Raw genomic sequence first — 27429 nt, 5'->3', positions numbered from 1 at the left:
AGCCTGAATGGGCGGTCCGAGGAGCTGGACCATTCTGAGCGCTATGTACTGCAGTGTTTGCTGCCTTTATCGTTATGTTCTCATAAAGCTAGGGATTTAACACTGCGGGTAGGGCTAGGGAAGTGCTTACTTTAGTAAGTGCTCCTAGAGGGTTTATTTCGGGTGACAGGTCCTTTTAAAGAATGAAGTTGCCTCCAATAGTATAGAAAATACAGAAGACCTATGGAGCAGTTTTTGAGTCTGAAATAATATTTAATAGATGTTACCATATATTCTCCTCCATAGCCATGACAGTGGACTGTACTACACAACAAAAAAAAATCTGATAAAAAAATCTGTACAGTAATGAGAACTCAAGCAAAGCAATTTTTTGTATATTCACAACTTTATCGTAGTCATCATGATGTACATTGTACAGAAGCACTTAAAATCCATAGTCCAGTCTCTCCATTGGGGTCTCTTAATAGAAAGAAGAAATAAAATACTAGAAATGAGGGCGATAGTTGGGAGATGGGGGGGGGGGACAATGGGGTTAAAATTCTTGCACTATTTCTGATGAAGGGTGGATTGGTGGTAACGCGCCTCGCTCTGTCTTGTTGTATTCTTGATGATCCGAACCCTGTTTTATGCCTCTTCTACGGTACCAGCGCCTTTACATCCAAACAGCACTAAGCCAAGAGATCGTCTTTGGTTATATTCGCAGATTGGTGACATAATTTCATTAGTGCTTTTATTTCCGAAAAATTGTTCTCAATCAAACAAGCAGATTTTTTCTTTTTGATTGAAGTCGATGACAAATTTGGAATCTTTCACCGATGTGATAACGTCAGGATTCCTGAAACATCTCTGTGGGAAATTGTGTTTAGGCACCAGTTTCCAATCCCTTGTTGGGGGGGTTTTAAGCTCAGCTCAGCTCAAAGCCGGCAGCACATTCAATAGCGTACAGCAGTTTGCTCCTCATGAGGTTCTCGTCGTAAAACTCTGGAAGCTTGAGCAGGTTCATGCAGGTGCTGGCAGTGGGAAGTCGCTCTAGATCCGACCCTCCGTTATGGATGCAGAAGGCCGGGTACAACTCCTACAAGTGCAAAGAGAAGAATGTGAAATCAAGAATAGGAAAAAATGTAATAATCCCACAGCCTATACAACAACCAATACACACGTTACATATTACAGAGATATAACAATTTCCACCAAGTACATCATTCAATTTGTAATTCTATTTAAAGGAAATCCACCATGATAAACCAGGGACACTTACTCACAGATTCAGGCACCGGGACTGTGGTAATCTTCATATATTTGTTATGCCTAAAAATCTACTTTTGTAATTATGCTAATGAGCCACAAGGGCTCAGGGGGAGTTCTCAGAGACCATCTGTGCTGCAGATTCACAGGCTGAATATATATATAGAAATCTAGAAAAATAATTAATAATTCCTTTATGTAAATAGTGCACACAGATTACGCAACGCTGCGCAGAGTTTGCCAGATCAGTCCCTGTCCCCAATGGGGCTCACAATCTAATCAACCTACCTACATGTTACCAGTGTAGGAGCAAACCGGATGACCCGGAGGAAACCCACAGAAACACGGAGAGAACATACACTTACCGGCCACTTTATTAGGTACACCATGCTAGTAACGGGTTGGACCCCCTTTTGCCTTCAGAACTGCCTCAATTCTTCGTGGCATAGATTCAACAAGGTGCTGGAAGCATTCCTCAGAGATTTTGCTCCATATTGACATGATGGCATCACACAGTTGCCGCAGATTTGTCGGCTGCACATCCATGATGTGAATCTCCTGTTCCACCACATCCCAAAGATGCTCTATTGGATTGAGATCTGGTGACTGTGGAGGCCATTTGAGTACAGTGACCTCATTGTCATGTTCAAGAAACCAGTCTGAGATGATTCCAGCTTTATGACATGGCGCATTATCCTGCTGAAAGTAGCCATCAGATGTTACAGGGTACATTGTGGTCATAAAGGGATGGACATGGTCAGCAACAATACTCAGGTAGGCTGTGGCGTTGCAACGATGCTCAATTGGTACCAAGGGGCCCAAAGAGTGCCAAGAAAATATTCCCCACACCATGGCACCACCACCACCAGCCTGAACCGTCGATACAAGGCAGGATGGATCCATGCTTTCATGTTGTTGACGCCAAATTCTGACCCTACCATCCGAATGTCGCAGCAGAAATCGAGACTCATCAGACCAGGCAACGTTTTTCCAATCTTCTACTGTCCAATTTCGATGAGCTTGTGCAAATTGTAGCCTCAGTTTCCTGTTCTTAGCTGAAAGGAGTGGCACCCGGTGTGGTCTTCTGCTGCTGTAGCCCATCTGCCTCAAAGTTCGACGTACTGACGTTCAGAGATGCTCTTCTGCCTACCTTGGTTGTAACGGGTGGCGATTTGAGTCACTGTTGCCTTTCTATCAGCTCGAACCAGTCTGCCCATTCTCCTCTGACCTCTGGCATCAACAAGGCATTTCCGCCCACAGAACTGCCGCTCACTGGATGTTTTTTCTTTTTCGGACCATTCTCTGTAAACCCTAGAGATGGTTGTGTGTGAAAATCCCAGTAGATCAGCAGTTTCTGAAATACTCAGACCAGCCCTTCTGGCACCAAAACCATGCCACGTTCAAAGGCATCAAATCACCTTTCTTCCCCATACTGATGCTCGGTTTGAATTGCAGGAGATTGTCTTGACCATGTCTACATGCCTAAATGCACTGTGTTGCTGCCATGTGATTGGCTGATTAGAAATTAAGTGTTAACGAGCAGCTGGACAGGTGTACCTAATAAAGTGGCCGGTGAGTGTATAAACTCTTAGCAGGATGTTGACCTGGACCATAGCGCTGCAAGGCTTTACTGCAAACCACTGAGCCACCGTGCTGCACATAATTGACACAGAAAGTATACTGGAAAAATTGTATACCTTAACTTCCTTACACAAATAATATCAGTTATTTGCTGAAAGCACATAACACTTAACTTAAAGGAATTGTCATCCCTTTATGTTACATATTCTGTGCTAGGGACTGGGACTGAAGCTTTGCTTAACATCTGCCCTTCCGACACCTCAATTGCAGCCAGTTATTTATAAGTGCTTGATAATTTCCATCTTTTACAATGATTTTCGGTTACCGGCAATCCAATCTCCCCCATTACAAAGTGTTATTTAGTAGAATAATGAACCTTGGAAACTTTCACATAAAGCCAACGTTTCCACACGGTTATTAACACTGAAGAAGGCCACCATTTCCATACATCCCGCTGCCAAATTGCTGCGTTTCAGGGCCATCTCCACATAGGTTATTGGCTTTTTCCACTTTAAAGGTTTAGTAATGTAACAGGATGAAGTGCTACCGTAAAACGAGTGGCCGGCCAAAGTGAGAGCTGCATAATGAAAGACATTACAAGCGGGAGACAACAGTTCACCAGTGGAGAGAAACCATTTATTACTCTGACCTGCCTGGAACTTCGCTATCGCACTCCCTCCAATACAAATGGTGGGGTTTTTTTTTTCCTGTATCTACGGCAACCTAATTTATTAAAGTTATTAAGCTTTAATTAGTTTTAGAAAATGCTATCTTGTAACATTTAATCTGGCTCCAAATGGGCTCTTAATTTGTTAATGGCCTAACCTTGTGATATCCAGAGTCTACAAACATTAAATAATGTCTGGGATTTGTCAGCCTCCGGATAGCCTTAGAGTAGTGACTACTGCCAGCGCCTTAAGAGGGATACTTAATATTCCTTTTACACCCCATAAGAGTCTTACAGTAAGAGAAGATTAGTTTTTCCTTGGGTGTAACAATTACTCTTCAGATAAAGAAAATGATAACTGGAGGAGAACTTTATTTTTTATTTCTATAATGGGGACTCGTTACTTTTCCCTGACTTTTTAGTAAATACTTGTATTCGATGTGAAATAACAAATTCTGGGGGATACGTTCCTGTATCTAGGAGTTATGTCTCATGCACACGACATGGGGGAATCTTTGCGGCCCATTTTGGCCCTCCCATCTGATAGGAAATGAGTGGACTTGCTCTATAATTTGGACTAGGGCATACAATTTGCATCACGGCTGCCCAGCATGGTCACGTGACCAGAACATGGGATGGGGACCGAGATGAGACGCGGTACATTGGTCCGTAACTGTGCTCAATAGAACTTAATGAGAGCTGTGAGCTCGGAGCCGATTTTGCGTCTAGCTCACGACCGTCATTTACCGCCACATGTGTAAGGCTTTTTACTGTATTGTTTTTACCCCTTTTAGAAATTAATGAATACATTCACAGCGTTACGTTGTCCCTGCACGGTATTAAGCTTGTCGTCCATAAGCAAATTTGATCCAACAACCTTGCTCCGTGTGCTTGAGGGATCTGCTGGATGAAACCTACAATTACTGAACTCTTCATGCCCGTTTAGTGCAGTGGGAGAGATTTATCGGAAGAGTCTGAGGTAAAACTGTTCAAATTACCCATGGAAACCAATCAGAGCTCAGCTTATATTTAGTAAACAGCTGTGGGAAAATAATAGAGAAGCTCTGATTGGTTGCCATGGGCTACTTGAACAGTTATACCTCAGACTATTATGATAAATTTCTCCCACTGCACTAAACTAATCAGAAGAGTCTGAGGTAAAACTGTTATAGTTGCCCATGGAAACCAATCAGAGCTCAGATTACATTTTATAAACAGCTGTGGGAAAATAATAGATGACCTCTAAGTGGTTGCCATGGGAAACCAGAACAGTTTTACCTCAGATTCTTCTGATAAATCTCCCCCAATGTTTCTAGGTTTGGTCCAGTAAATCCAGCAAAAGCACAGGTCGTCAGATCAAATTCGATGGTGGGCAACAGGCTGATTGTACAAACTGTTTAGCATTAGACCGATATCCACCGGTAAAATTTGTATGAGGAGTCAAATAAACTTGCCAAAGCAGTCACAAGCCTCTCACTCACAGCTAAACCAGTTTCCTACACTGTACTGAAGAGATGGAACACATGGAAACAGCGCTGTCCATAGTTAGGAATCTGTTCCTTTTGGAATAGATATACTGGTTTGGCTTTTATCCTCCATCATGTCATTAGGCTCTCTGAAAAGGTCATGCTTGATGTTAAGGGGGCTGCCTTGCAAAGTAGCCAAGAGGCAATGTTTTCCTTATCCTATCCTAGAAAACATATTTGAATATTTCCCAGAATCCCCCAGTGGAGCACCAATGGCTACAAGTCTCCATACACCTGCAAGGCAGCCTTAAATGGCAAAGTATCTGTAAGGAGAACACTTACTTCACGATACAAGTAAAAATACAGAAAACTCAATTTAATGTGAGAATGGCATGATGCGGGAAGCTCACGTCAACCAAATTCAAGATGGGCAATGATACATCCCTATTTATTATATATCCAAAGACCTGAGAAGATTGATCAGGTTTCTTTTAATCATACTGATCAGTTTGGGTCTGACCATTGCCCTATTCCTGCTGTGTTTGTGGCTCAGGCAGTCTTTTGTAGTGTGATCGGTGTGTGAGCTGACCTCACATGTCAATGACACAGGTCCATTGCCCGCGGCCCGACATTGAACACTTTCTTGTCCAGGAATATTGACTTGATGTTGGAGAAAGTTGAGGATGGATTCACAAACTTACAGGAACCCCTTTAATTGCCTACAACTACAGAAATATCTTTTAGGTTCTACAAACTCAGTAATGTGAAGTCATGCCTTTAGTTTGTAGAGAATTTCCCAGACTCCTATTAATGCCCTATGTGTAGGATAGACCAGCAATAATTGAGGACTCCATTACCCCCCACCAATCTGTTGACCAAAGGGGTCATGCTCAGTGCTGCCTGAGTGGGGAGTGAAGTATGATGTTATGTGTAGTACCAGGAACAGCCACCAGAGTAAGTGTAAGAGTTGTTTATAGAAATAAAAAGCCCCTCAAAGGTGCTGATCAACGGGGGTTAAAGGAGCCTTCATATTGAGGGCCTATCCTAAGGATATGACGTTGTTGTTGGAAGTCCTGAGCAGTTTTGATCAGTACTAGGCACATGTTGATCTCCGTTTCTAGCCGCATATGGTATAAGCTCGTCCATCACGCCATTGCACAAGCCCAAACACATTTCCACACCTTTAGAAGTATATTTGCAAATGGTGAACAATGGGATATCGAAAAATAATGACCATTTTAACAAGCCGACAATAGCATGAGATGTCCCGTGTGTAACTACAGCGCCCATTCATGCTCTATAGATAACCTGTGTCAATCTTTACATACCAGCTCTATACTGTCGCCTATATTTGGCCGTGGCTATTATTTATAGGGGCCGGCGGGTAATTCATAGATAACGTTGGGACATTATTCATTGAAAACTATTTAGACAAATGAAACATCCAGAAGGGATTAGGGCAGAACAAACATTCTCACTTCTCTATTTATCCAGCGCATAAATAGCTGATCGCGTCCACACCCCGACCTGAATGGGAAACCTCCAATTATTCACTAATCACTGTCCACTGACGCTTTCATGTTCAGTTTCAAAGCTTCCTATAGATCTAATGTGTTGATTCTTTTCTATTCACTGTTATTTATCTGGGGGGTGAGCCAGCCCCCCCCCCCTCCTTAGCTAGTTTGGATAAGTCTTAAATTGCCTTTTAATGTAGAAGGTCATGGCCACTCGTACAGGGGGGATAGAAAAACCCTTATTTTCCAAGGGACACATTTATAAGGGAGTGAATCTATTCTTTGATTTGTAGATCTGGTACAAATCTGTCCTGAATCAAATCAGATTCATTTTGTAATTCATTAAAAATGATCAAATTGAAATGGAAGCTGAGCTCTGATAGGTTGCCATGAATAACTAGAACAGTTCTGCTCTCAGACACTTCTGATAAATCTCCCCCATTCTATCCATTGGTCACATGGTCAAGCTGCATTCAGGTGAATGGGAGGATTGAGCTGCAATTCCAAGTGTAGTCACTATTAGGGTGAGGTGAAACACATGAAATCGCTAACAAGCATCGTTTACATGCAGAACACGTGGCGCTCGGTACCAATCTCATGCGTTTCAATGGAAAAGCATATGATACCAGGCCAAGCCCCGCTGCTGGGGGTTTTTGCATTGTATTTCTATACACAATATAAACACCCTATGTGACCACATCTCAAATATGTATCACTGAGGCACATTCATCAGGGCTTGCAAGCCTGAAAACTAAAGTACAAGCCCTGTACTGCACACATTTCCCCCTTACGCCATCTCCACACCACGTGGTCACCAGCAGAGGAGGGCATTCCTGCCCTTGGCCTGGGCACAAGCTACAGCATGCGTCGGTTCAGGCTATAGCACAAATCTACATTAGGCCAGACCTGGCATAAAACTGCCCCACCGCCGCAGAGCATTGCTGCCACCTACCAGAATTTACCAGGAGGCCGAAGCCTCCCGATACATCCAGCTGATGCCGGGGGGGAGCGAGATTTCATCATACCCTTGTGTAAAGTATGCAATGAAAAGGCCATAAGGTCAGTCTGAAGGTGGCGGCCTCTTCAAACACATAAACTGTGGAGATCTGGGAGGTTGAACCCACACCAATACGATACCATAACCAGGGCTGATCCGACCGAGACTTACTTTAAAACCTAATAACGGAGGCCGAGAACAGCTGGTCACAAATTTCAGTAGTTTTCTCTTTTCCTCGTCAGTGAAGTTTTCTACAACTCTCCAGAATATTTTGATGACCGGATGATCTGCAGAGTAACCTCCTGCAAAGAAAGCATCAGCAGAGACAATAAGAAGATTGTACCTTCAATACAGACTAATATACATGTAACCACAGGGATTAATGGCTGCACAGTTTTATGTATACACACAACGGGCATTGTGCATGTATATTATGTAGTGGCAGTCCCCTATGAACAGGATCCAACCCATTCTCTGGATTGCTGGGGGTCCTGTTCTCATGGTAAGTGAGGGTCCCTCACTGATCAGCTAGTTATCCCCCGTCCTATATATACAGGATAACTGAAATACTTGGAAAACACTGGTCATACACAGGCATGCTGGTCTTAACCAAGTGCCACATGTGTCCTGAACGAGGTATGAAGCCTCTAGTGCCTTTTATTCCCCCATAAAATAATTACCTGAATAGTTTGTAAAAGACTTCAGATCATCAAGACAGATCGGGACCTGCGCCCCCGAGATCAAAACCTACAAACAAATATAGAAAGTGAAGCTACAATTAACCATATGATAAGGAGGTAAAATGTATGCAAAAATCTGCGACCTGATGCATCGTATTTGTCTATTAACCTTACCCAAGCCTGATCCAATTTAGATTGGTTATTAGAACCTTTCACTGCAAACTATGATCCGCTGTCTTGGACCACTTACCTTTCATATTAATGTAGTATGTTATTGTAGCATATATAGACACACCACTCTTGGCCACTATTAATACAAGGCAGAGGACACCAAGTTTTACTTGGTAGAGGACCTTTGATGATGTCATGATTGGGGACGGGTGAGTGTCTTGCTCTTGTTCTCCAGTAAGCAAGAGGAACAATTTAGGTAACAGAATATACTGTACATGGTGCTTGGCTGGTTACTACAGATCAGTAAATATAAAGTTTATAAAAACAGGCAGGCCTGTATATGGCAACTAGCTAGAGCAGGACCCCAGCTCCTCCCCCACCATGATGTCATCACAGGACTTGTTCACTGCTTTAGCATAAGAGATAGAGTCGGCTCCTATTCCTACTCTCCTATAGGTATAAGAGTTCTGGATACACAGACATAGTACACAGCTGAAGCAGTGGGAAATATTAAAAATTATCATTTTTAATATTTGCGCAATAATAAATAACCTCAGAAATCTGTAATTCTTTAATAAACAATGCACGTGAATAAAAGAAAAATGGTTTGGTTGTTTTGGTGGCACATTTCCTTTAAGAAAAACCTTACACTTACAAGTAAAAGGCAGGTATTATAGTAAAATATGATGTAACTGGATGTTTGCTTTATTCTTGGAAATAGACTTCGCTCCAGCCCTGCTTCCGGTTATTGGGATTGTTCTATTATATGCTCGCCTGGAAGTCAGGTGTGCACTTGGCTAGACGTATCCCTTTACATTGGCAGCCGCCATATGCAAACAGCACACAACTGATAAAATACCTGGATTTCCTGCTGATCAAACATCCTGAGCCATTCCAGATTGACCACATTGGCAAGACCTTGCCTGAAGGCCAGACAGTGCTGGCGGATCTGCTTGTTGAGCCTATAGTCAGCCACGAGGTGGATGTAAGCGATTCGGTTGGCACTTGTTACAGGGATGTCTTTGCCTCCGAGCTTTAGTTCTACCACCTGATAAGAAAAGAGCATAGTATACAGATCATCATTGTGTATTGTCTGCTCTGTGATGTGCTGCTAGCTGTCATTACTTCCTAACCATCTCCTTCTCTTTATCTTCCTTTTATGGGAAACGAGAACATGAAGCTTTACAATGAGTACTGCACGCTTTCCGTCACTAGATGGCGCAGTCTGACAGCTGCACTGCACAGAGATATAGATGGCATTATATCTGCCCTACTCTCCTGCATATTACATTCATAATAATAATAATCTTTATTTATATAGCGCCAACATATTCTGCAGCACTTTACAAATCATAGAGGACTTTACAGGATTTCTTGTGCTCTCTGGGGCTATTAAATGTGATAACCTCATCAGGACAGTCCGTAACTTTAATCCATGGGGCTCTGGCCATTAAAACAGTGAATGAGCCCCAGATCATGTCTTCTGCGCCGCTATTCCCAGCATCGCTATTCCCGCCTGAGATCACATCCCTCTTCTCCCAGTGTCGCCCCATGATTCTCACAAGACAAAACTCCTGCTTACACGATGGAGAGTGCACTGGTCCTAGCAGGAATAGCAGCGTTGGGGAGGCGCTGGGTGCACCAACTGCCTCATTAGCATACGGATTAAATGAGAATTCTCCAGAAACTTCAGAATGCACATAAATCAGGGCATATTTCATATCACGGTACACTTCTCTATACATACTGGCAGCAGATTTTAATGCTGGGGGAGGTGATAGACTTCCTGATCATTTAGCTTATCATAAGAAAAGATTTGGGGGGGGGGGGGGGACAATGAAGCTCATTGCAGCTTAATTTAGTACAATTAATATTAAATTGGGCCACAGGTTGGGCCCGTAACATGGATGTCATCCCACTTGCAATGCAATGACATTCATCCAGGAGCCTCTAGTGCAATGCTCTTCAGCTGCTTGGCTATAACAGAGCTTGGAGTCCTCTGCCGTGACGGTGGCCGTATAAAATGTGGCTCATTTCATCATAAATAGCTGTAATCCATTTTGGCCGCCGAACAATTACAAATTAACGACTTCTGCATTAGAATTTCACTCGTCGCCTCAGTAAAAGTTTTAAGCGTCCGTTAATGCCCTCGGCGTCCGGGATTATTGCTTTATTATTACCTAGCTAAATACAAATTGAATACAAAAAGGGAGACTTCATGCCAAAAGCAATTTGAGGATAATGGCTAATCTTTACGGTATCTTCTGACTGTAATTATTGTAAGGTTTAGGTCACCCAGGCATGCAGTATATACAACGCCTGTCCAAAAGGAGGAGATTCAGAAAAGTCTTGAGGCAAACCAGACATATAACCCGCCAGATAAGAGTCAGGGACCGGCGGGGGTTCATACGTGCGCCAATCTGATCACACAATCCGTCTAAATCTGCATAAGGATTGTCGGACGGGTGATATAGTGCAAGGGCAAACACCGCGGTCACAGTCCTCTTATCTGTACACCCAAATAATAGGAGTGTGACAATGACATTAATCATTAGCCGCAAGCCCTGGGAACCTACCTGCGCCTCCCCCAGATCATTATTCACCACAGTAAAGTTTAACCCAAGTTCTTCCACGTCCCCTTCATAGCTCTTCAGGAATAGTAAGTTCTTGTACATTTCTGGATCCAAAGAGGCCAAGTGGTGGATGTCTACGTCAGCGCTGGTGCCCAGTAACTTGGATAAGAAGAAGCTGGCGAAGGGCAGCTCCACCAACATGTTCTCATACAGCGCCTGCAGAAATACAAAGCCCATTAACATCAGTCTGTGTGAATATCGTAACATTCAGTTTGTATGACATACAGTCAACTATATGGTCTGATTTCACTTATAGCTGATGACATTTTAGTAAACATGTACAGGCGGTGCCCTACTTAAAAACACCCGACTTACAGACGACCCCTAGTTACAAACGGACCTCTGGTAATTGGTAATTTACTGTACTTTAGCCTTAGCCTACAATAACCAGCTGTAACAGTTATCACTGGTGTCTGTAATGAAGATTTATTATTAATCCTGGTTCTTCTGACAATCCAACATTTTTAAAATTCAACCGTCACGGAGACCAAAAAAAAATTTGGGCTGGGGTTACAATTATAAAATATACAGTTCCGACTTACATACAAATTCAACTGAATAACAAACCTACAGAACCGATCTTGTACGTAACCCGGGCACTGCCTGTTTTCCCTAAATTCTGATCATCTTTACTTTTGTGTTTAGTTGTGATGTTCCTTTATTATTACGAATACTAATTCCTAATATAACCATTTTCCATTGTCAAAGGGGTGTGGTGTCTGAAAACCAATCTGAAACGTTTACCACTGATTGGATAGTATCAGAGGGGGGCACGTATTAATGTTTAAACCAAGGAATGACCCCCTTTCCCAACAAATCGGAAAACGGTTTAGAAATGTGTCTAATAATTATGGTGCACTGCATTTTGGGTGCAAATTATTTCCGTTTTCTGTCATAGACAGATTGTAATTTAATTCTGAATGTCTAGTAGGAATAACAGAGGAACAGACTAATGTCATTTCATGGCCAATGACTAAAGCAGACGCTGCGCAGCAGAGTTTTCTATAGATACAGGCACACAATGAGAGGGATTAGTGATATCATTAGTGAGATGTGATATAAATAGACACATATTAATACAGTTTATATTAGGACAAGTTCTCATCTGCAATCAGCAGGTTCTGTTGGACTTTCTCTAATTAATATTTCACTATTAATAACAAAAGCTTAACAAAAGTACCGATAAAGACTGTGGAAAATGAAAGACCTCGACTTCACCTTGCGGTTTTTGTTTCTGTTACGCTCTTCTTAATCATAAAGTGTTAAGGAAACCCCTGACGCATTTATGAACGGGGCTTTAATTATTAGACATTGGCGATTGTATGACCCCCGAAATCTTTACGATACAAAGAGCTTTAATAGTCATAATCTAATCTTGGTCTACGTTCACACTTCACTTTTTTGATATGCTTAATGTATACACCAGGAAAGCTCCTGGCATATTCTGGTAAATGGAGGCCCCCTTTTTACCCCCTGTCCAGCCGGTGTACATTGTATACTGTAGGATGTATACGGTCAGCAGAGGCTGTATATAGCACTGCATCCATTCCCGACCTCTGCTGAGTGTACGCTCTGGGGGGTCCCCATTGATATACCTGTCTGTAAAGCTATCCAATCCTTTGGCCACTGCCAGATCTGTACAGCGGGGACAAGCATGCATTTATATGGGCAGATCAGGCGAGATCTTATGCACATGGTGGTCTTAAGTCTGCACCTGTTATACAAGACCCGAAGGCTAGAATATGAGAATGTGTACATGAGCTTAGTAGTTGCCCAGCTATCATAAACCCTGCTAACATGCCAAAGTCTACACACTCGAGTTGACCCCAACTTGTTTGCATGACTGCAGCCTTGTAGGAAACAAAGCGAATAGCGTCTAATTTACGACAATGATATTTGGCTACAGGGACATTCATTACTTTCATCAATGGACGCACTCGCTACAGCCAGTGAATGTTCAGAAGTGAAAGGTCACAGGATGTAACAGAGCCATCGCTAGGTCAAAAGATCCCGGGCCCATAACCTGAATTTTAGGCCGGAACCCTGGATCTCCCTGGGTCAGCATTTCTGTCCACACTTGTCACGATCTGTGTCCTCAGGACATAGATAGTGATGAGAAAGCGTGCATAAGGAACACTGCTTTCAACCACAGGACCCGAAGTGACATCATTCAGGTCCTGTAGCCTTCGGGAGAATATTACTAACAGTAGGCTTCAGGACCTGTGATGATGTCATGTGATCAAATGACCTGCAAGGGAAGGCACTGCACAGAGCTGCACTACCTCATCAGTGAGCTGCAAACATGATAGGGGTTAACTGAGGAATGGGGGGGAGAACACAGAGGTAACTAAAGTTGGGGGTGGTAACTGAATGAGGAGGAGGGAAAATGAGGGGGTAACTAAACAAGGGCTGTGATAACCATTTCTTAGGGCGTGTTCACACGTGGCACACGCTTTGTGTTTAGTTATCCAATTTTCCAATATACTTTCTGTATCAATTCCTCACAGTTTTCTACATCTTTGCTTGCTGCTCTGCTATAGAAAGCTTCTATGTTTACTTCCAGTATATATAGACCAGTCCATGGTCATGTGATGGACAGGCAGGCGCACAAGGTGTTATTATCACACGGCTCTGACTAGTCTCTGTGATAATAACGGCTCGTGCACCCGCATGTCCTTTACAAAACCAGCTTTCTGTAGAAGGACAACAAACAGATCTAAAAAGCCCATGATGAACAGATACAGAAAGTATATTGGAAAATTGTCTAACTTTTCCTTACACAAACAATTTTTTATTATTTGCTGAAAGAGGACAACCCCTTCAAGGCTACGTTCACACCTAATTTTTTGGACACTTTCAGCAATAATATTATATATATATATATATATATATATATATATATATATATATATATATATATATATATATATATGCCAGTAAAACTCCCGGTGTATACATTGAATGTGTCTTCTCTACAGACCTATACTGTGCAGATGAAAGCATCCTTCCTTTATTCTAGGCTCTGATACTACTAATGACCCAGGATGTGACACCTGACCCCCGGCTATCAGCTGTTATGAACTAGGTCAGGAGAACACAGCTCAGAACTATAGAACTGTAGGGGCAGTTCTTGTGAATGAAATGAACATCTGCCTCCATCTTCAACCAGGGTCACGTGGGTTTCCTCCGGGTCCTCCAGTTTCCACCCACACTCCAAAACATACTCGTAGGTTGATTAGATTGTTAGCCCCAACGGGGACAGGGGCTGATTTGCAAATCTCTATGCAGCGATGTGTAATCTGTGTGCGCTATATAAATAAAGGAATTATGAATTATTATTATTTTTATTATTATTATTATATTGTAGTGTTGCCTCCGACACCACAGTACTCCCACAGATCAACAGGGGTGCCGGGATGACTAATGACTAATCTGGGATTCCCCTATAAGTTTTAGTTAGCTCTTGCTACCACTGATTTGACAGTGCTCTAAAAAAAGAAGAAAAAAAAAAATAATAGCGCAAGACAAATAAAGCTCTTGGTAGGAAATCACGGTTTATTTAAGGCGTGTGTGCAAAAACAAACTAGGAGTGTGAAGAAAAGCTTCATTCCCCAGCCATCGGAAGGTCATTGTGTGCTATACGGAGAACAAAGCCCTCATTGTAACCAAATGTACGCATTCAAGCTACCTGGATGAAAAACTACAAATTACCTTCATGACTCAGAGACTAAAAGCAGAAAATAACCCAACGTTGCCCTTCCCTTTCCACCTTTAAAAAAAAAAAAACCTGAGAAGTCAGGTTTACGGATTCAATGTTGAAGTCTGAATAAATGATGGCGTTAAGCGGCATGACCGCATCAGCAAAATGGATTATAGATGAAATTTCCATAATGTATGCAAGACAAATATCAGCGTGGGCATAAATCAAGGTGTTTTCTAAACACAGGTTAATTGTCCAACTCGGCAAAACGTCTATTTTTTATGCAAAATAATCCACTTAACATTTGTCACATTGGGCTTAATCCGCAGACACTTGCATCGGATGCCCTTACGGAGGAGGACCATCAATAACGCCGCGCCCGAAGGTAGATTGCAGAAACTTGTATGTTATTTTTCAAGTGTCCGTCTCCCTGCGAGTGTTTATTGCGCAGGGATTCTGCCAAAATGATTGGAAATAAAACGGATTAATTATGGTAGAAGCCTTTTAATATAAGAGAGTGAGGCGCGAATGTGATTAATGCAAATTGTGTTGCTATCGTGAGAATGGATGGGGGACAACATCGCAGGCCATATCTGCCGGCTGCCAAGGAACTTGGGTAATTTACTGCATTAAGAATCAATAAAAAAAATAATGCTTTTCAAATGCACGGCTATCAATCTGGAGGTAGTTACACAGCAAACATTCAGATTTCCATCTAATAACTATATAAACTCGCCAAACCCTATTTTACACCAACTTTCCGGAGATTAAGTGGGAATATAGTCCACTACGTTTTCCCACTTTCAGTAATTTTTATTGGTTTTGGTATCAAATCTAAAAGCCGCACCAATTAGAAATTGTGCTATTAAATGGGCACTGACCACAAAATGGATATATGGAAGAAATGAACTTGTACTGAAAGCGAACCAGAAATTATTAGCTCTTATTTAGACAGCCATATCTTTGATCGATTTGCTTTCCATAGTAATAGATGCTACGCGTGCGCATGGCTGTTATTCTACGTGAATTGTAGGGACATTCGGAAAATAAAAATGCAACATACACTATGCAGCATACATACTATAGCCTACATGTGCTGTCCCTCAGGCCCCAACACTTTCTTGCGGTCCATGTATAATCAGTAAGTAATTTGTTGCTGTGACGTGTGCCCATAAAAACGTTCCATGTGTCGTCTGTTTTTGCAGATCTACTAGAAAAACAGAAGGCTAATGGCAAATGACGTCACTAGCTGGTCTCAGCTTTATACAAGGCCACGATTGCATTGCCCTTCCCACACATACAGAAGGGTCGTCCAGTTTCCTCCCACACTCCAAAACATAATGGTAGGCTGATAGGATTGTGAGCCACATGGGGACAGAGACTGATTTGGCTGCTCTGTGCAGCGCTGCAGAATATGTGTGCGCTATATAAATAAAGGAATTATTATTGTTATGGCACATGGAAGATTTTGTAGTTCCATAGAGTAATGGAGTAATTGCAATGCCCAGGCCGCAAACATGGTGAGGAATAGGGGCTGCTCTGAGTTTTCTACAGGATCCACACGGATCAGTGAAAAACACCATTCATGTGCCAGTGTGCCATCGGTTAGAAAAATGTTTGTGTACACGTAGCCTTAGGCTACTTTCACACTAACGTGCGGCCATGTGCTGGAGAGAGGAGGGGTGAGCGCTGCCTCTATAGCGAGGTACAATGCCGATTGTACATATGCAAAAGATAGAGCATACTCTATCTTTTTCCAGTGCACGGTACAGTATAGTGATACACATGTGTGGTCATCGTACCACGGTCTGGTGCCGTAGACTTCTATGGGTACTGATATCCAGTTGCAAACTGTGCCGCCAGACATCGGTCCCTCACGTGTTAGTATATATTTTCACTACTATTTCAATACTAAATGAGGGGCAACAAACTGGTAATTAGGAATAATTTTCAGCACTAAGCTGCACGTAACAACAGGTCCCCACATTCCACTCACTACTGCTTCTGATGGTGGCACATGCAGCTAAGCCCAGGTTGAACCCTTTAGCATGAGAACATTTGCTAGAATTGTTCCCCTACCTTTCCACTGACCTTTGAGGGGATGCAATGGACGCCAGTGTTCCTTGCAAGGTCAATTAGTTGGTCCAGGTGAAATGCTGGACAATGTTAGGGCCTAACAGATGAACCTAAGAATCAGTAATGGATTATAATATAGGCGCTTTGGGCGGTAGCCCGGGACCGAGGCCTTCTAGGGGTCTATGGCCACTCAAACCACCCACAAAATATTATACCGAGGAGGACTTTTGCCCATGAAATCCTTGTGTACATGTGTAATGAGAGCAGGAACAGAATTACAAGAGCCATTTCAAAACCTTTTAAGGTCCCACAAAAGGTCCTGGAACTGTAGATTGAAAGCAGGTAGAAGGGATGCATCCTCTTTTTCCCAGGAAACTTGATTCTAGCACAAAATGTAGGAAGTGAATTCCAGACTTGTATATTTGTAATATTCCTACAGCTCCAGGGACACGGCAGTCTTGATACACCCCTGCTGGGAATGTCGCACTTGTGTTTGTATGCAAAAAACTGAATGTTGTGGGTCCCAAAAGATCTGATAGTAATAACTTATAGATAGGTCATCAATATAAATAAGATGGACAACTCCGTACCGCTCGGTGCACGTGGTGCAGAGAAATTTTTTTCAGTCATAAGAATTAAGGAATGTTGATAAGACTTGTACCCAGGGGTGGATTAAAACTGCCATGGACACTGGGCTGCATATAAGTTGTTGGGTTCCACATAGATCAATTTACATGAACTTATCTACGGTAGGGCAGCACGGTGGCTTAGTGGTTAGCATTACAGCCTTGCAGCGCTGGGGACCTGGTTTGTCTCCGTGTTTATGTGGGTTTCCACCGGCTCCTCCAGTTAACTCCCACACTCCTAAACATACTGATAGGTTGATTAGATTGTGAGCCCCATTGGGGATAGGGACTGATCTGTGCAGCGCTGTGTAATCTGAGAACGCTATAGAAATAAAGGAATTATTATTATCACCAGAACCAAGATACTTGAGAAAACACCATGGGTCCTTTCTGTTTGCTTTGGAGGACCTTTAAATGGTCATGTAAACGCTTTTCTACACTTGTATTTTAAGAACTGGAGCCGGCCCTCTCTTTGGGTAGAAATTTGCCCTCTAGAAGTCTTGGGCTACTGCCATAACCATGTGTGTTTCTGTCCCTACACTTTGAGACATAACTTTTTCCTCAGTATTTTATTACTCTTCCTATTCCATGTACCCTGACAACCTCTTCTCCGGCTCATCTGGCACTAATAGTATTAGACTTCCAGAAACTCCAGGCGGTTTGGTTCCGGATTGATGGAGCATTACTGTTCACATAGTGGTACCAAGCCAAGTAGCATCTATCAGCGGTGATCAACACTTGCATCATTGCCGTAAAATTACAGAGATTTTCCTCTCCTTTATAGGCCTCGCAAACAATCCTGTATAATGGGTCTGATAAATCTCCCCATAAATGTTTCCATAAACATAAAAAAAAAAACTACAAATAAGAAATTACTATTGAATTTCAAGGGGGACCAAAAAAAACAAGTATGTTTACGGACATAATGTGTTAACATTAAATCACAAAAGTCACAGCAAAGCAAAAAGTTCAGATGGCGCAATTAGGGAGTGGAATTAATTCTGATAATACTGTGGAGTTAAGTCGGCAAAGCTTTCTGTAGAAGATCGCGCCGGTATTACCGTATACTGTACTTTAACTGTTTATTTATTCGCTGTCCACCGCTCTGATTTACAGGCAATAAAACGCGATCACTTCTCAGGCCTAAAGGAGGAATCATTTGCTAATGGAACTTTTAGCAGATATGGGACCAGTGACATGAGGTAATTCTTCTCAGGAAGGGAGCGCGCTCTACTTCATCACGGTAAACATTCACTAACGTATACATTAAGGAAAAGTTAAATACATTATGACCTCATAAATATTCCAATCAGTCAATAGGCTACTTAGTGTTAAAAGACCAGACTCTATCAGTCATTTAATACTTAGGTAATTATTATATAAATTTCGGATGCAGGGAGGTGGTGATAATCAGAGGTGTCCAGTACAAGAGGAAATGCTCATTATGGCCGTGTAACCATCTGTGTGTCCGGAAGAGATGGTCTATTTTGAATATTGTTTTCGAGAGTGACCACAGACTCTTATCCAGACTCATAAGTGACATTACTGTGGACTATATTCACAGCAGTCACATACTAGCAATGCTCTTGGGATCCACCATAAAGATTTCAAGTGGTTTCAATTGCCCTTCCTGTTGTAGAGTATGATCAAGAAAGACAGGAGATATGACATATAATGGTTTATACACTCACCGGCCACTTTATTAGGTACACCTGTCCAACTGCTCGTTAACACTTAATTTCTAATCAGCCAATCACATGGCGGCAACTCAGTGCATTTAGGCATGTAGACATGGTCAAGACAATCTCCTGCAGTTCAAACCGAGCATCAGTATGGGGAAGAAAGGTGATTTGAGTGCCTTTGAACGTGGCATGGTTGTTGGTGCCAGAAGGGCTGGTCTGAGTATTTCAGAAACTGCTGATCTACTGGGATTTTCATGCACAACCATCTCTAGGGTTTACAGAGAATGGTCCGAAAAAGAAAAAACATCCAGTGAGCGGCAGTTCTGTGGGCGGAAATGCCTTGTGGATGCCAGAGGTCAGAGGAGAATGGGCAGACTGGTTCGAGCTGATAGAAAGGCAACCGTGACTCAAATCGCCACCCGTTACAACCAAGGTAGGCAGAAAAGCATCTCTGAACACACAGTACATCGAACTTTGAGGCAGATGGGCTACAGCAGCAGAAGACCACACCGGGTGCCACTCCTTTCAGCTAAGAACAGGAAACTGAGGCTACAATTTGCACAAGCTCAGCGAAATTGGACAGTAGAAGATCTCAATCTTGACAGTGAGTCCCGATTACCTCGCCCACACACAGTGAATGGCAGTAAGAGTCATTATTAACCCTCCCACACACAGTGATTGACAGTGAGAGTCCCGATTACCTCGTCCACACACAATGATTGACAGTGAGAGTCCTGATTACCTCGCCCACACACAGTAATTAACCGTGAGCCCTTATATCCCCGCACACACACACACAAAAGGATTGCTATTAAGAGTCTATTAACAGACCTGATTACTCTACCCACAGAAAAAAACATTCTTTGTGCATACACTAATGCAGAAAAAATGATCACTGTGTATGGGACAGAATCAGGACTGCTCAGAATAAATGCTCCTAGGAGTCCTAGGTAAAGGTACTACCCACAAAAGATATTTGACAGCTCTCCCTTAATGTATAAAAAAAATCTTGTCAATCACTTTGTGTGTGTGTGTGTGTGTGGGTGGGGTAATCAGGACTCTCACTGCCAATCACTGTGTGTGGGTGGGGTAATCGGGACTCTCACTGCCAATCACTGTGTGTGGGTGGGGTAATCAGGACTCTCACTGCCAATCACTGTGTGTGGGTGGGGTAATCAGGACTCTTACTGCCAATCACTGTGTGTGGGTGGGGTAATCAGGACTCTTACTGCCAATCACTGTGTGTGGGTGGGGTAATCAGGACTCTTACTGCCAATCACTGTGCGTGGGTGGGGTAATCAGGACTTTCACTGTCGATCACAGTTTATGTGGGAGGAGTAGTCGGACTGTCACTGTCAATGACCGTGCAGGCAGGATTATCGGAACATTTACTGTCAATCACTGTGTGTGGGTGGGATAATCAGGATTCTCACTGCCAATCACTGTGTGTGGGTGGTGTAATCAGGACTCTTACAGTCAATCACCGTGTATCTGTGGGGTAATCAGGACTGTAATCAGGAATGACCGTGCAGGCAGGATTAACGGAACATTTACTGTCAATCACTGTGTGTGGACAGGGTAATCTCTTACATTTTTTCCTAGTAGTCCAATCAGGATTTACACTGCTTTTCGCCTAGAAATCCTTTTAGAAAACATACAAATGGGACTAAGTTGTCACCAGACTCCTCTGCCTGAATGGATCGGGTTCCGCATCGTTGAGTTGTGAGGCCCCCATTACATACCTGATAGTTGGCAGCATCAGGTATTAATCTAATGTGAATTGCCACCTTAAATGTTGGAAATGTATAAGATGTCATGCCAAACACTGTACATCGAGCTGTACTATCAATTCACCACAAGTATCTGGTGTCCTCACTAGAAATATAGAGCTTCTTTATCTCATTTTCTGTCAAGATGAATTCAGAGATTAAGATGGAAGAGGGACATTATGTAGTTCATTGTGATAATTATTATGCAACAAATTTTCTTCCACTTTTGAAGAAAAAGAATTTAATTGTGTGACTGGAAACAGAAGAGAAAGCGGAAATTTATATTCCATCAAAAAGAATCCTCCGCAGTATATCCCGAGCTCCGGTGACGGCCATTAGCTCCGCACTATATCAAACATGACTAGATCTGGCTGCGGAGAAATTCATATTTCTGAACTCACTTTAATTATCTTGGGTTCTACTATTTGATTCTCTTTTTCATATACATTTGGCAGAAATTTACTTAAACTCATATATAATGGCCGCTAGTCCAGATATGGATTAGATGTAGATCCTAAAATCAAATCAATTCAGACACAATTCTTTTCACTATTAAATCTTACAAAACTATTAATCATTCCTGGTACATTAAAATTATGACCTCATCTGAAGCCGGGGCTATTTCCTCTCCTTTAAAGTGCCGCGATTTGCGCCAAAGTGATGAAATGCAAAGTTTGGTTACTAGCAGCCATATACAGTTGGTACGGAAAGTATTCAGACCCCTTTAAATTTTTCTCTCTTTGTTTCATTGCAGCCAATTGGTAAGATCAAAAGAGTCCTTTTTTGTTTGCTTATTGATGTACACCCTGCACCTATCTTAACAGAATAAGAAAAAATTAAATGTAGATATTTTTGCTAATTTATTAAACAAAAAAAAAACTGAAATATCACATGGCGACAAGTTTTCAGACCCTTTGCTGTGACACTTATATTTAACTCACATGCTTTCATTTCCTTCTGATCCTCCATGAGATGGTTCCTCTCCTTAACTGGAGCCCAGCTGTGTTTAATTAAACTTATTGAACTTAATTTTAAAGGAACACACCTGTCTGTATAGGAGCTCACAGTGCATGTCAGAGTAAATGAGAATCATGAGGTCTAAGGAACTGCCCAAGGAGCTCAGACACAGAATTGTGGCAAGGCACAGATCTGGCCGAGGTTACAATGGTAATGATGCAGAAGTATCCCTAAATGACATCTGAACACATCACTGGTTAAAGAGATTGTCTAGGATTTGCCAAAATGTAATCATTATGAAATTTCATATGTTTCTCCACTCATTACAATGTAGAAGTGTAAATCTGCCCCAGGTGCCGCCCCTTCTCTCCTTGAGTATACAGAGATGTGTCACCCGTTTCTTGAAAAAAAAAAAAAAAATTGTATGATGGACTGCACCCCACACAGATAAGTTTAGTTAGCATGGGTCAGTTTAAGTGCATATGGCTTTGTAGGTGTTAGTTTAGGGAATGAAATATACAAAATTGAGGTTGGCAAAAAAAAGCTGTTGACTGGTTCCCTCCTATCTGCTGCTCTGGGAAACAAGGCCAAGTTTACTGTTACATAGTGTTGGACAAATTCTCCAAAAAACAAGCAGTGAAGTAGAACTCCTGAGAAGATGTGAAGGCTGATTCACTCAAGGGTAAGATGTGACGTCTAGAGGAGTGTGCACCATCCATGAGGAGAGTTGAGCCTCTTGCTTCAGGCAGAACCTCTTACAGAAAGAAGGGCGGCAGCATTGGGGGCACAATCAACCTGCTATAAACCAGGATCTGACATCTACAAATAGTGTGTCTTGACCCTGGATGCCAGCATGGTGTAAGACACTGCATGGTGAACTGACTTATTAAAAAAAATTACCTGATATATTACTTCTGGATGGGGTGAAAAGGCCTCCCTTATATACCCCGCCTCAGGCAGCAGAGAGTTTGGATTCATCCTTAGATGTCACATCTTGCCCTTGGGTGAATAAACCTTCACAACTTCTCAGGAGTGCAACTTCCCAGCGTGTTTTTTTTTTTTTTTTTGGAGATTGTTTACACGTTCCCTCGAGTCGGGTCTGTTGAAGTCTACAACCTGATTGGGACCTTGATCCCTCTACTCGCTGTGCTGCTCCACCATTTGTTTTGTTATGCAACAGTTTGGTATGACAGCTATAGGTCTCTACTACTAGCGGGAAAAAAGGGAACAAATAAGAAAGAAAAAAAAAAAGAATACAGAAGAATACACCAGACAAATACCAAATGAGTCCAGTGTATTTGAGACAAGAGTTCCAATGTCCGTTATTTCGACCAGTCGCAGTTTATTTAGACAGCTTTTATATCAATACACTGGACTCAAACTTATGCATTCAGTTTACCAGTAGCTAAATAGTAGCACTTAAAACTAACACCTTTTCGATAACAAATGTAGTTGTGCTATTTGCTTGAAACATCTATTTTATGTGCCAGGTTCCCAAAGTGATTTTGTGGACGATATCACAGTATTAGAGAATTATAGATTCCTGGTAGAAAAAAAAAAAAAAAAAAGCAGCACCTACTAAAAACGAATCAAATTTGGATGCACAGAGTCAGGGCCCAGACTTGGCCCATCCTACATACAGCAAATAAAAAATAGCAGCAATCCAAAATTTTGAGCAAAACGGTGTATCTTTATTCATATAAGACCACAGCGATGTTTCAATCCCTCAGGGGTGGAGCTTAAGAAAAGTCAGAGACCTGAGGGACCGAAACATCGCAGTGGTTTTATGTGAATATAGGTACACTGTGCTTTGCTCAAAATTTTGGAGTGCAGGTAATTTTTAGATATTTTTGAGATATTGTCCCACATTCCCAAATACTCCAAAAATAAGCCCTACCCCAAAAATAAGCTCTAGAAAGATTTTTCTGATTTCTGAACGGGGGCATCAAGAAACACAGTTCTGGTGTTATTTTTAAAGAGGAGAGTCTACTCTTTAAATTCACACAAGGATTGTGTTTCTAGGTGCCACAGACACAGAGATTTCCACATTTAAAAGTTACAACCCGGAGTGTCACTTACATATTCAGCTCCCACTCCAGTGTGCCACAGACACAAGTGCCACAGACACAATCATAGTGTGATATTAAAAAGAAGCTTCACGTGTTTAAGATGTGAAGAAATAGTTCTAGGTGCTATGGTGCAGAAGATATCACTATTTGAAGTCTGTCCGCCTCCAGCCTATCAGCTGAAGGTAGCATGGAGAAGGAGGAGGGAGCTGCAGGAAAGAGAGAGCTGAGAGATACAATGTGCAACAAGCAGCTACATGGACAAGAGGGAGACAAGAAAAATTGGGTCAGAGGTTTTTAGAGGTATTAAAATTTAAAATGGAATTCAAACTATTGAGAGTTATGATGATGTTCTCGAAAGATAAAAATATGATTGCATTACAATACATGTAGATTCATTTTTTTCCCCAAGGATAATAGTGGATTATTGTTTATGGAAAAAATTAGACATCCCCGGAAAATAAGCCTCAGCCCTTTTTTCGAAGCAAAAATATTTTTGGAAAAACTAGGTAACTGTCTCTGATCATAAGACTACATATAGAAGTGAATTCAATGTTAACCATTACCTTTCCCAGCATCCGGCCCAAGAAGTAGTAATGTCTGGCGAAGGAGTCTCCAACGAGCATCTGTGCTGCAGGATTGGGGTACAGCAGACCCTCATTAGTAGTCTTGAAAAACCCCTGGTTAGGATTAAATCCAGATTTCAGCAGCTCATTTAAGAATTCCCTAAATATTCCTCCACCATCAATTCCGGCCTCGTCCAGGCCGTGCGTGTTTAGCAGATGGACGCGGATCCGCTTCTTCAGATCGGGCTCTGCAGAGACAGATAAAGGTTCTGGTAATCACAATATGCCACCTACAGGTACCAATACACCTGTACAGTGAAAGACTAAGGTCATAAGGCAATGTTCTTTAGTAAGTTACAAAGTCTTTACAACATATGGCACGGATATATCCACTGTATGGTTATACTTTGGGATATGGCACCCTCCACCATGAATGCAGGCCGCTGCCGATGTACAGGATGTTTCCCCAGTGATGTCACGGTGTTTATATGGACAGTGACATCACCGGTGTCCTCACTCCTGCTAAGCAGCTGGGGCTCCGGGTGGCAAAACACTGCACCTGCTCCCTATAGGCTACCATTGCCACGCTGAACGTATACGTCACTCAGCAGGAGGAAACACGATGGAATGGTTGTTTCTCCATGCTGCCTTTTTCTGGTGAAACGGAGGCAAAAACTATGCCTCAGTCTGCTAGCATGTGTCAATGTGTACGCTCAGTATATATACGGCGGGAGCTTTCCCGACATATACAAAAAACATAATGTGAACCCAGCCTAAGGTAGTCTGAAACAATCCCCATCATCACTGGTTCAGACAGCCAGGTGGTTTTCCTTATCCCATCCTTTACATATTTTCCTCACGCCTATAGGGTGGCGTTACTTGGCAGTCTCCGTAAGGAGAACTTTTACTTCCCCACCACCTGAAGCTCAGCAGTTTGACTGCAAGTCCATATGAGGCGCAACGGGATGTCACTACATGTACAGCTGGTTTCCAGTATGATGTAGGACCAACGAGAAAAACAAACATGGTGAGGAGCCTAATGAAGATGACAGGTTCTAGTTCACTTCTGACTTAAAAATCGGGTCCAAAAATGGCATTTTCTCCTCCATAGCAGAAATATCTCTGCAGATTGTACCATGATTCATACAGTGTGAGACCACCAGCCAGATTTCCATAGTGCTTCTACCACCTGCGGTAAGGGTATGTTCACACCGCGGTGGCGAGAAGGGACATGCCCTATATTCCAAGGAATATACCAGTGAGGAAGCCAACAGAGGCGGAACGCGTGGGGTATGAAATCCCTTCCCCCAGCTAATACTCGGTGATATCCATTTTATGTTATACTGATAATATGTGATAGCTGGTAGATTTTTGATTTTGTATGGTTTTGGATTTATACTCATCCCTCCATGGCCGTTTTATTACAGATGAGCTACAGAATTTGTATACAGATATGTACTGGATTCAGTCATTACCATTACACACCAGTATAGGTCTCATATTGGCCAATAGGGGTTAGGTTGAACAATGCGTGTATCTGATGTTTTCATGCCTTATGGTTTGGCACATGTTGCTATGTGTTTTTAAGTGTTTTTATTGTTAGTGCAATTAATAAAGAAAGAAACATTTTTCTATACTTATTGATATTTTGGCCGTTTTTGTACACATTCCACCTTTCTGCTTGAATTTACATATTTGGGATATGTGGCAAATCTAGTCTTGTTGTAAGGTTTACTATATTGCGAGTGCTATCCCAGCGGATGCTATGTGTCAGATTTTGAACTCTCCGGGGGCACTGAAAGGTCATTTTAAATATAAAGCAATTAATTCAGAAGCATCTATGGAAAGCTTTCTAATAGGGGTTACACAGGAAACAATGACAATGACTTATAACTCTGATACTGACCGTTCTCGGGAGATAATTTATCATACGCATCCTCATATATATAGTTCCTCCTAATGGTGACGTTAATCCCATCCAAAAACGGCCCATCGCCTTGTACTTCTTGCTTGTCCGCATAGATCAGTCTCTGGAAGATCTGGAGATGATGTATAATATGGATAATTTGCGGTCTGCGGTCTTTGATTAATGAGGTATAACAGGAATTGCATGAGGAGAGTGAAGGAGTGATATCATACATAAACTCTGTACCTCCCGGCCCGACAGAAACAAGTCTGATGCTTATTGTATCTTTACCACAGATGCAGCTTCATTCTAGAATAAGCAGGACTTGTATGCAATATGATCCCCTGTAATCAAGTGTGTCCCCAATGTACACTGCAGAGAATTGGAAAACTTTGTAATATCATTTATTAAGGGAATCTGTTTCCTCTGCCTTTCTTCTTTATTTAAGTAGTTTATGTAAATCAACTTTCTGTCCTGTATCCAAGGAACCGGATATAGGGTCTAATAACTCAGCTCCTTACACTCAGTTCTTGGATTGTCTAATCTCCTCAGAGAGTTCAAGAGAAATATTCACTAGGTACAGAAAGAGTTAATCATTAGCCTCCTTATCTGCCCAAAGTGTACAACCTTAGAAGGCTTTTTAGATACACGGCTCACTACAGAAGAAAGAGCAGAAGAAAGTATCTTAAAACTTTTACTATTATCACCTGCAATATTAATTTCTGAAAATTTCTTCAAAGATTAGAGATTAGTTACATTTTAAGGGTACATTTACACAGCCGTATGCATAATACCGCTGTGCTCTGGAGAGGAGGAGGAGGTGACCCCTCCATACAGAACAGCTGCACACGGGCGCACAGACAGGGAAGGATAGAGCATGCTCCCCTTGTACCGCCGCAGGGCCGCCATTGCCATCTATGGGGACGCATATGTGGCTGCAAATTTGCGGCCGCATATACACCCCCCCCCCCAGATGGCCCTGTGAATGAACCCTAAGGTTGTGTTCACCTTGGCACATGTGCCATCTGGTCAGTGATTAAAATGTATAGTCTGCAGTGCCCTTATGTCATCATAAATACCAGAACCAATGAGTATCAAAATCATCTGTCTGAAAATGAATCCAGAAT

General features: G+C 42.1%; 1 protein-coding gene across 2 annotated transcripts in view; it reads right to left on the bottom strand.

Annotated features, from left to right (window-relative positions):
* Positions 1 to 231: 231 nt before the first annotated feature.
* Positions 232 to 27429, bottom strand: part of UBE3C (ubiquitin protein ligase E3C) — a 72393-nt gene continuing 45195 nt past the window's right edge. For both annotated transcript variants that reach the window (XM_072153963.1, XM_072153964.1), the window contains exons 18-24: positions 26303 to 26435; positions 24397 to 24644; positions 10898 to 11110; positions 9181 to 9369; positions 8151 to 8217; positions 7642 to 7772; positions 232 to 1075 (exon numbers count right to left, since the gene is read on the bottom strand). In XM_072153963.1, the coding sequence (XP_072010064.1) occupies positions 905 to 1075; positions 7642 to 7772; positions 8151 to 8217; positions 9181 to 9369; positions 10898 to 11110; positions 24397 to 24644; positions 26303 to 26435 (1152 nt within the window). In that variant the 3' untranslated portion in view covers positions 232 to 904. The remainder of the gene's footprint in view (positions 1076 to 7641; positions 7773 to 8150; positions 8218 to 9180; positions 9370 to 10897; positions 11111 to 24396; positions 24645 to 26302; positions 26436 to 27429) is intronic.

Source organism: Engystomops pustulosus, chromosome 5 (genome assembly GCF_040894005.1).
Source record: "Engystomops pustulosus chromosome 5, aEngPut4.maternal, whole genome shotgun sequence".
In the NCBI taxonomy this organism is placed as follows: domain Eukaryota; kingdom Metazoa; phylum Chordata; class Amphibia; order Anura; family Leptodactylidae; genus Engystomops; species Engystomops pustulosus.
This window is presented reverse-complemented; position numbering and strand designations above follow the sequence as displayed.